The sequence below is a fragment of the Glandiceps talaboti genome, chromosome 2 (assembly GCF_964340395.1).
Source record: "Glandiceps talaboti chromosome 2, keGlaTala1.1, whole genome shotgun sequence".
NCBI classification, from domain to species: domain Eukaryota; kingdom Metazoa; phylum Hemichordata; class Enteropneusta; family Spengelidae; genus Glandiceps; species Glandiceps talaboti.
Window position 1 is genome coordinate 5,046,692 of NC_135550.1, and position 11,898 is coordinate 5,058,589.

Here is an 11,898-nt window from a genome sequence, read left to right on the forward strand (position 1 = left end):
CTCTCTTATCATAGTCTCCCATACAAGTGTCACATGACTACCTTCCAGTTTGATATCAAACAAATCAAGGTGAACTGTTGAAAAAGTTTGCATCCATCAGTAGAAACATAGACCTTATCAAAACCAACTTTTCTAACTGCATGTCGCCACATAAAATAATTTGTCTCGGAACTCTTTCAAGAACAGCTTAGAATCACATAGTCTAAATCTGTAAGGTATGTCAGGATGGGGCGCCCTCACACATCGGCCAACCCCTCCCAGGAGGCTGGTGAGGGTCATATTCACATTGGAAGTACTCTGCTGATATGGACTTCTCACTCTACTCATCATAAGTTACTTGGGACATGGAAGAATATGCTTGCAATGAATCAAGATGAACTTGATTGACCTTTGAACAGCTTATGAGCTTTTAGCCTGACCTTGCTGATAAGTTTCCCATGTTTCTTTCTGTTTGAGGACACAATTTATGATTCTTGTTGAAGAGGACAGCTTAATGGCTGTGACTATGTGTCATAGCATTGGTGTTATCCGTCACTGAAGCTTACGAAATGTAAACTGATTCCAAGGCAAAGTTCAATACAAATAGTTTGCTTATTTCAACAGCCACTAGAGGGCGCCCTTACAACAAGTCATTTGTATTAAACATACAATTGCATGGAACATTCAACTACTGATCAGTAGGTTTTAAATATCATGTCACAAACTGCACAATTATTGTCTTTTTTTTTTAAATTTTATTTTAGTGTCAATAAAGTTCCATAATAAAGACAGTTGGGTACTATAATATATAGTATGGATTATTAACTTTTCAGAATCACAAAATAACTGACAGTTGGAACCACAACAATCTTGTGTCTGTCAACAAAAGATAAATCAATAATGTTTGTTTGTTTGCTGTACTTGTACATCATCACTTCAGTGTTGTGACAAGAGACATCAACATACAGAGTATCTCAATCATATCAATTTTCTTTAAGGCCATGATTGAATTGTTTTCACACAGACAGACAGACACAGACACACAAACACACACACAGACACAGACACACACACAGACACACACACACACATAAAATAAGTATCTCTGAAATCCAAAAAAGAAAAGTGCAGCAAAAGGAAAAAAAAAACACACAACAGCATATGGATGGTGGTGTTTTGATATGTGTACAGATATGTGACATACAACAGCTGGGTATTTCTTCTTTTGGTGTGTGGTTCTATCATGACTGTACGGTGCTGATGAAACATACACACAAGTATCTAGTTTTTAAAATATGCTACAATGATAAACTGGAGAAAATTTGTCTGACCTTGAAATTATTACCTTGACCTTGAGACAGGTGTACATTTTCTGTGAGGTCATTGTGCTGATGTCTTGAACGTTTGATTCCTGATTAGACCTCCAAATAATATACATATAGTATTGCAAGTGAATTATGCACTGGTATGACAATAGTCAGCCATATCTGATGGATGTATACTATAAATACACGGATTGTATTTTCCAATGAATGAAATTCTGGACTACTATGAGGAAGAATGATAGAGTAACACGTATACTTCTCAAAGGCGAGTCCAGAGGTTAAAGGTCAAAGTTGAAAGTAAATATTATGCAGTACTAAGTTTGGATTACATTCTAACATCTTATCCAAATACAAATATGCTCAAAAAAAGATAAATTAGATTAAATGGATACAGATAGAAACCATCTGAGTGAAAAATCAAATGACAAAATCCAGACATTTTTTTTGGCCTTATGGTCAAATGAATTATCTCCTATCATGTATAGACAAATAAACTGAAATCACTGCCTGTTAGGATAAGTTTAATTTACATGGGTTTTTTTTACATACAAACAACTGACATGGAAAATTTCACTGTGTTGTCACTGTCCCTCTCAAGCTTTACTTGCTGCCCCATTGACTGTAGTATCTTCTGTGACACTCTTTGTACTATCACTAGTCATCTTCTTGGGTAATGCTATCGTCTTACTAAGTATTTCATAGTCGTAATCATCCAATGGATACAGTGAACTTTGATCAGTTTCGTCTATTTCGTATCTGAAATGTACAAATGATTGCATACAGTAACTGTTGTAACACTTAACAGGGCCCAGGTGGAAATCAGCTGTTGTTTCCTGACTACTACTACTACTACTACTACTACTACTACTACTACTACTACTACTACTACTACTACTACTACTACTACTACTATTACTTAATACCACTACCACTACCACCACCACTACCACTACCAATACTACTACTACTACTACTACTACTACTATTACTTAATACCACTACCACTACCACCACCACCACTACTACCACTACTACTACTACTACTACTACTACTACTACTACTACTACTACTACCACTACTACCACCACCACCACCACTACTACTACTACTACTACTACTACTATTACTTAATACCACTACTACTACTACTACTACTACTACTACTACCACCACTACTACTACTATACTATTATTACTACTACTACTACTACTACTACTACCACCACCACCACCACCACCACCACTACTACTACTACTACTACCACCACTACTACTACTACTACTAGTACTACTACTACTACTACTACTACTACTACTACTACTACTACCACTACCACTACTACCACCACCACTACTACTACTACTACTACTACTACTACCACTACTACTACTACTACTAGTACTACTACTACTACTACTACCACTACTACCACCACTACTACTACTACTACTACTACTACTACTACTACCACTACCACTACTACTACTACTACTACTACTACTACTACTAGTACTACTACCACTACCACCACTACTACTACTACTACTATTACTTAATACCACTACTACTACTACTACTACTACTACTACTACCACCACTACTACTACTACCACCACTACTACTACTACTACTAGTACTACTACTACTACTACTACTACTACTACTACTACTACTACCACTACCACTACTACCACCACCACTACTACTACTACTACTACTACTACTACCACCACTACTACTACTACTACTACTACTACTACTACTACTACTACTACTACCACCACTACTACTACTACTACTACTACTACTACTACTACCACTACCACCACTACTACTACTACTACTACTACTACTACTACTACCACTACCACCACTACTACTACTACTACCACTACTACTACTACTACTACTACTACTACCACTACTACTACTACTACTACCACTACTACTACTACTACTACTACTACCACCACCACCACCACCACCACTACTACTACTACTGCTACTGCTACTACCACTACCACTACTACTACTACTACTACCACCACCACCACCACCACCACCACTACTACTACTACCACTACTACTACTACCACCACTACTACTACTACTACTACTACTACCACCACCACCACCACCACCACTACCACTACTACTACTACTACTACTACTACCACTACTACTACTACTACTACTACTACTACTACCACTACCACCACCACTACTACTACTACTACTACTACTACTACCACCACCACCACCACCACCACCACCACCACCACTACCACTACTACTACTACTACCACTACCACTACTACTACTACTACTACTACCACTACTACTACTACTACTACTAAGATTATGGACAACCTTAGAAAATAGAAAACAATTGATTTGTTGTACACTGACAAAGTGTTTTCATGGACCTGTGCTCTTTTTGATCCAGCTGTATTTTTCATAGCTTGCATAGTTGGATGCAACACAAATTCATTCAAAGAATTGTAGACATTTGAGGAATGTTTACCATAAACAGTTATTACAGCTTATATTTTAAGATGTGTGTATTGATAACCACCTCAGAACAGCATTAGCTCTTTAAAAGCCTCATTGGCTTCCTACGTACCCCATATAAATTCATCTGTATGTTTATACAACTTGCAATCTTTTTTGACACGGGACATGCACTTCTGACTTGCAATACTTCCACCTGTATTGTGATCAATTTCACAATATCGTCAATATCATACTCACTTGAGAACATTCTTGAAGAATTTATTGGCAGCTTCGTTGTTCTTGAAGACTGTACACATCACCTTCTTCATATGTGTTCTATTAAAGTGGGAAAATGACACTGAGTTTGATCAAGGGTTGTAAGGAGACAAAATCGATTATCTACCTATAACCTGTCTTTGCCAGATATTTTACTGGGGAGACACACACACACACACACACACACACACACACACACACACACACACACACTCACTCACTCACTCTCTCTCTTTCTCTCACTCACAACTGTCTACAACCTTTTTTAATTAGAACGGGAAAGGGAGATGTCTAAACATTGTAAAGATTACTGGAGATAATTGCATTGTCACTGGAGTTGTCTTGATCATCCTCAAGTGCAAACATTCTTATGTTGATCAATTCAGAATTTCTTTACAAGTAAAATGAAGAAAGCGGCGTGTGTCAATTAATTTCAACATTCTCATATTACCGTTAATATCTAGATTTACATCAAATCTGTATTAATTTCCTTATTTTTTACCTTTATCCAGGATTGAAATCAAGACATATACTCACTTGAGTGCTAGAAGGCCCAGGATATCCATGAGAAACTTGCCAAGACCTTTCCTTCTTACTTCCTTGTTCAGTTGAATTTCATAACTAAAACAAAGAAAACAATATAACGAGATTCTAATAATATTCAGTACTTCATTTCCAAAAATCTACATCCATGTACACACACACATACAAATGTACACACACACGCATGCACACATATGCAGACAGACATACATTTACATACATACATATACACACACATGTGCATGCACGTGCACATACATACATGTGTTACATGTGTATGTATGTGCACGTGCATGCACACGTCTGTCTGCATATGTGCATGCATGTGTGTGTATGTGTGTACAAATGTGAGTCCAAATGAGAAAAACTGTGATTTCTTGTGAGTCACTACATAATAAGAGATAGGGGAACACCAAATTTTGGTGCGTCACTAGAAATAGGTATAGGTGTTCAGTTGGTGAATGACTCTAGTTGCTTATCCAACCTAGTTGTTATCTTTGCAATATACGCGATCATTTGGCTGTTGCTATGGGTGTGATCTTGTTGCTAGGCACATTTACATACATTTTTTGAATGTTTATTCACTAGTCTATTAATCCCTCGTTATCATTGTGAAATACACCACCCTTTGGATGTTGCTATGGGCGTGGTCATGGTTGCTAGGGATATTTGCATACATTTTTTGAATGTTTACTCACTTGCCTGCCAGATAATGTTATTTGACCAAAATAAACTGCCATTTGGTAGTTGCTAAGGGGGTGGTCTTGGTTGCTAGGGCCATTTTTTAAAAATATTTGCAAGAAAATCTGCAGTATAACACTTCTAGAAACATCTCGCCAAGTTTCAGTCTCATTGACGAGTACTTTTTGAGATATAGATTTTTAACCAAAATTCACATTTTTACACCTAATTTGCATACTACTGATAAGATCATTATATGTTTAATATTTCTTCATCTGTGTACCCCAAATGCATCCCCACTAAGTTTCAGCTGAATCTGCCCAATAGTTCTGGAATTTTTGACCAAAAAGACACATTTTTAGCTCTAATTTTCATATTACTGATGGAATCATCATGTCATGATCAAATCTTAATTTACTCTCCCTAAGACTGTTTCCACCAAATTTCAGGACAATCTGCCCAGTAGTTTTGGAGTTTAAGTTTTTGGACCAAAAATCACATTTTTGACCCAAAACACCTATTTCTGATGTAATCATTTTCATTTGAACAATTTCCCAACTAGACATCCAAAGTAACATGGCAACCAAATATCAAAGCAATTGGTCTCGCAGTTTTTTTACTTTTACACACACACACACACACACACACACACACACACACACACACACACACACACACACACACCATATATACCACACCTGTAACAGGATTGAACCTTACATTTCAGTTTGTGCTAACATAGACAATGAACACAACATTACATTACATTACATGTCTATAGGGGGATGAATTTCCAATCCATGATTGCGCCAACTTATGCATTATAATATTCAAACCAATAGTAAGTGTTAAGGACACTCATATAGATGATATTAAGCATGTCTGTGCTAGGGAGTCTAACCCTATTCATATCCTAAACCTAACTCCCAACTCCCTAGTCAGTACACTTGGTCCACCATTCTACAATCTTATCACACACTGACTTACCAGTATAACACCTCATCATCATAGTCCATGTCAAACCTCATATGTACAAATCCCACAGCCATGCCGTCTAGTTCCCGAGCAACAAGATACCATGCCCCGTCATATGTTAACTCCTCTCTCTTATCTCTGTCTTTCCATCCCCAACTGCTGGCTTCGTATCTGTCAACATAAATCAGAAATGTATTTATCCAAATACTTACATACATTTGGAACAATCAGTAGCAAATAAGTTTTCAAATTGTATGAAAACCCAGGTGAAAGTTGAAGAAACATTTTCAATATTTTGTAAATAGAATTGTACAATTTCTTGACAATAAACTTATATGCTACATTTCCAACAGACAAGAGGACTCCAGAAACAGTTATTGACTCAAGAGTCCCTCTATGGTACAATATGGTACCTGTATCCCTACACATCATATTGCAACATCGCCTTATACTTTGCACAATATCATTTACATTTTAATCAGTCTGAAACATACAATATCATGAACTTTTCACTTTCTATGGCCTGAAATGTTGTACAAACCGTGTACATTTCAATCTGGTCTGAAATGTTGTACAAACCGTGTACATTTCAATCTGGTCTGAAATGTTGTACAAACCGTGTACATTTCAATCTGGTCTGAAATGTTGTACAAACCGTGTACATTTCAATCTGGTCTGAAATGTTGTACAAACCGTGTACATTTCAATCTGGTCTGAAATGTTGTACAAACCGTGTACATTTCAATCTGGTCTAAAATGTTGTACAAACCGTGTACATTTCAATCTGGTCTGAAATGTTGTACAAACCATGTACATTTCAATCTGGTCTGAAATGTTGTACAAACCGTGTACATTTCAATCTGGTCTGAAATGTACAAACCGTGTACATTTCAATCTGGTCTGAATGTTGTACAAACCGTATGCATCTCAATCTGGTCTGAAATGTTGTACAAACCGTGTACATTTCAATCTGGTCTGAAATGTTATACAAACCGTGTACATTTCAATTGTTGTGAAATATTAATATCATGCACATTTCACTTCAGTCTCAGTCTGAAATGTACAATATTGTTTGTACATTTTCACTATATATTATCTGACATGTTGTACAGTATCATGTACATTTCACTTTGGTCTGAAAATGTAATATATGGTGTACACATACAACGTCAAGTACATGGGTACATATACTTACAATTCTTGCATGTTTGTCTTGGTCAAGTTGAATGCCCATTCTAACGTGTCTTTGTCGAGGTCAGGAGTTCTAACACATTCAATGGTCAGATTCAGCCTGTTAAAAGATAACACAAAATAAGAATATGGCTTTATAAATATATATACATGTTGATGTCACTCAAAGAATGGAAATTGAACAATATCCTATAGCAGGGCATAATTTTCATACTAGAAATAATGGCACATGTTGTCCTATAATATCAACACATAACCCTTTGTGAATCATAGACAGTGCGTCATAGTAACAGGAACATCAACAAAATCACTAAACACTCCATACAGCAACTTCAAAAAGTACAATGGAAGTTAAGAAAATCCAACTTCACAGAGATGAACAACTTTTATCAATTTTATCAATTTTTATAAATTTTTTGTAAACAAAGTAACTTCTGACATAATTGCAAACCTAAGTGGGTTCCATTTCTTGTAATATCAACAATCTAATTGTTCAACATCAATAAACTATTTCAAGTCTTATATTCATACTGAATCAGTCTAAACACAGGCACCTTTAACTTACCCATTTCTGTCAAACTTCTTAAAAGGCACTAAGGTGGCCATGGGGTCATCTAAACTATTAGCTGCATCAACAACTGCCTGACTTGCTGACAGTTTGGCATTTTCCTGAAAATAGGAAACACAAATCTTGCCATTCTTCTAGTAGTACTGATAGGTATTTTATGGTAAACTTCTGTGTTTACCAAAAAAAAACCTGATAAATATGAACTCTTCATTTTCTGCAAAAATGGTGTCAAAAGACACCCGACTAAAACTCCTCTGTCTTTAACTGGCAACTACATGTGTTATGTACAGGTTTGAGCATCCTCTAGTGAAAGAATTTAGGGCAACATCATGTGAGTAATTGTACATCCAAACAAATTCTTTTTTGGACTGTCAGAAATATCAGAATGTTTTCTAGCAGGTATGTTACTTATTTTCCACATTCTACAGTCAGAAATCTTGATCTAATACATCACAAAGGGAGTCACAATTTTGGCAAAGTAAACACCATTCCCTATAAATGTCAGAAGTTTTTCTACCTCCGAAATTGGACAAGTAACATTTGACAGTGTTTTTTTTTTACACAATATTCTACGTTTTTACACAGATTTAAATGAGGCAGATTTTATATTCTTAAAATTCTCAGATATTAAAATCTTTAAGTTTATAGAATCTACAAGGAAATCCTGTAATTCTCCAAATATTTTGTCTAGACTCGGCTGACTTCTTCAGTGGCAGAGTGAATGTTTTTTGCCAGATGTTAATGGCACCACATGATTATTGTATTGACCAATGCTACAGCCATTAACACTTGGTGAAAATATTCAGTCGCCTGAAAAAGTCAATCGTGTCTAGATGAAATATTTGGACAAGGTAACATATTCTTCTTGTGATAAAATAACCTTTATATATCATGAAACCAAGCGACATCTTTTATTTTGCCCTTTTTTGAACCAATTTATAATTTATGCAGTATTTATTACCAGTAATTAATAATTAAAGGACGGACATATTGGTACACTTTGCATGTCAAAACCACTCCATACTATAGTAAGTAATAACTTATGCCAAAACATTTTATGCAAAGTTTGACACATACCTCTTTTCTCTTTAACTTCTTTTCTTTGCCTTTTGCTGATTTTTTCTGGTAAAAATGAAAAAAAATGAAAAAATCTTGTATATACAATGGACAGGCTAAACAGGACTGCAGATTAATATAACATACAATGACATTGTCATAGAGCAAGTTATTCTTTTTCAGCCTGAGCCGACCAGGATAAACTTTCCACCTGCCCCAGTGTGTGTGTGTGTGTATGTGTGTCTGTGTCTGTGTGTGTGTGCGTGTGTGTACAACTGTACAGTGGATTTCAAAATACCCTTCAGCTTCTCTGTTTGATACAACCACACAGATCTCAATAAGAAACTGTACATGCTACACTTTAATAGCAAAATGTCAATTAATTGCTACATTGTCTAAATGAAACACATGTAAACCACAAATAAAAGTACTAGTACAACAAGACACAGACGTGCAAACACCAATGTTTTGACGTCCGCATGGTGGCACATCACTTCAATTCATTTTAGACAAAATGTTGCAAAAAACAGTATTCATTCAATCTTGCTGTACATTTGTAGTTTCTTATTAGCTTCTGTAGGGTTGTATCAAATAGAGGTGTACGGTATTTTGAAATGGTACATGTATGTATGTACAAATGTATGTATGTATATGTATGTATGTATATGTATGTATGTACATTGTATGTATGTATATGTATGTATGTATGTATGTATGTATGTATGTATATTTGTATTGTATGTCTGTATGTATGTATGTATGTATGTATGTATGTATGTAAATATACCAAATGAAACACCGATGTTTACAATGTGTGGAAAATATTAAGTACATAAAATATGCATGCATGTATGTATGTATGTATGTAATAGTATGTGTGTATTGTATTGTATTGTATGTGTATGCATGCATGCAAGCATGTATGTATGTATGTATGTATGTATGTATGTATGTATGTATGTATGTATGTATATGTACATGTGTGTATGTATGTATGTATGTATGTATGTATGTATGTATGTATGTATGTATGTATGTATGTATGTATATTTGTATTGTATGTCTGTATGTATGTATGTATGTATGTATGTATGTATGTAAATATACCAAATGAAACACCGATGTTTACAATGTGTGGAAAATATTATTAAGTACATAAAATATGCATGCATGTATGTATGTATGTATGTATGTATGCATGTATGTAATAGTATGTGTGTATTGTATTGTATTGTATGTGTATGCATGCATGCAAGCATGTATGTATGTATGTATGTATGTATGTATGTATGTATGTACATGTATGTATGTATGTATGTATGTATATGTACATGTGTGTGTATGTATGTATGTATGTATGTATGTATGTATGTATGTATGTGTGTATGTATGTATGTATGTATGTATGTATGTATGTGTGTATGTATGTATGTATGTATGTATGTATGTGTGTATGTATGTATATGTATGTATGTATGTATGTATGTATGTATGTATGTATGTGTGTGTGTATGTATGTATGTATGTATATGTACATGTGTGTGTGTGTGTGTGTGTGTGTGTGTGTGTGTGTGTGCACATGTACATGTATGTCTATGTTATAAGTGTATGTATAAGAATGTCTGTGTATGTGTCTGTGTGTTTATTATTTAATTGTAACGGTCTTAATCATATTTTAACATTAATTTACGATTGTCACTGTCAGTTAGAATCATAACTAACACATTAAAATTTAAACACACCTGAATACTGAGCATATAAATAAATACATTATTAAAGTACATATTTATGTGATCTGCATTTCATTCTCTCCCTGGCCAGTGGTTAAGGTAAGCGATCTTGCTCAGATTGTTAGCTTAGAACTTGCCTAGTCCCTAGTAGTACACAGATAAGTAACACATGTGTCTGTGCCTAGTAGTAGTACATGGTGTTACAATAGTCAATACCATGCATTGTCTGGGTTACTTTATATCTCTCTGATCGCTGAAAGAAAAGCGAGAATTTTACGACTATTGTTTTCAACTTATGTTTCATTTCATGTAATATCACAGACATTTCCTGAATCGATGTATCTACCGAGATGGTCATCTGAAGTCCCCTTCTTTACCAATGTCATAGACGGTCCTTGCACACCAATGGATGGCACTCGAAAAGTTACACGCGATACAACTTGAACTTTCACAAATACCATAACCACGATTTTAAAATTGTATGTAAAGAATTGTTTATAACTTACCCCCATTCTGTAACACAATTTGCTAGACGATAATGATCACACCTTTCAAACCCTGAATGCGTCCACTGTTCCAGCTGTAAATGTGAGCGTACTTAGAAAGTGGCGCGGACTTTAGAGTTTGTTTGTTGGTTGATTAGTTGCGATACACACATGCGATAAACATAAACACCCCTTAACGTAGATGGCGCCAACTAGTACCAACGTTTTCATCATTTCAATGTTTTGATCAATCTTGCTGCCACCACAGTTATAATTTTAAAGGGATTCGTTGTTCCAACTGACACCACGGTGAATTTGTGTGAAGGCACGGCATTAATTAATGCATGCGCCTGGATCTAATGGATACATGAGATAGGCGCACATGTGCTCGTGATGTTGCTATATCTACAACAGTGATGCCGTACGTCAGGCAGAACATGAACTACTTTTAATAGTATGTTTAGTAGTAGCTCGAGATATTGCTATATGGAGTCATAGTCAACAGTTAGGCCGTGAAGTTGCTATATCATACATCCGAGCTAAGAATAGAAAGGTATACATCAATAGTTCAATGTAAGATTAACCCCCCCCCCA

The 11,898-nt window shown here is 35.5% G+C and overlaps 1 protein-coding gene across 1 annotated transcript; it reads right to left on the reverse strand.

Moving 5' to 3' along the window:
- Positions 1 to 1,047: 1,047 nt before the first annotated feature.
- Positions 1,048 to 11,430, reverse strand: LOC144453393 (N-alpha-acetyltransferase 40-like). Its single transcript, XM_078144676.1, has 8 exons — positions 11,326 to 11,430; positions 9,111 to 9,155; positions 8,031 to 8,134; positions 7,470 to 7,565; positions 6,287 to 6,445; positions 4,613 to 4,696; positions 4,058 to 4,135; positions 1,048 to 2,060 (listed from the first exon to the last, which is right to left on the reverse strand). Exons 1-8 carry the CDS (start codon positions 11,329 to 11,331, stop codon positions 1,898 to 1,900), a joined length of 735 nt encoding a protein of 244 aa, XP_078000802.1. The 5' UTR covers positions 11,332 to 11,430; the 3' UTR covers positions 1,048 to 1,897.
- Positions 11,431 to 11,898: the final 468 nt, after the last annotated feature.

Bases quoted from the DNA above. Each gene is read 5' to 3' on its own strand.
- LOC144453393 (XM_078144676.1), bottom strand. The intron at 8,135-9,110 runs GTATGTGTCAAA...TCCTATTTTCAG, and splicing joins AGAAGTTAAAGAGAAAAGAG to GAAAATGCCAAACTGTCAGC. The intron at 2,061-4,057 runs GTGAGTATGATA...TGTACATTTCAG, and splicing joins TTCTTCAAGAATGTTCTCAA to ATACGAAATAGACGAAACTG.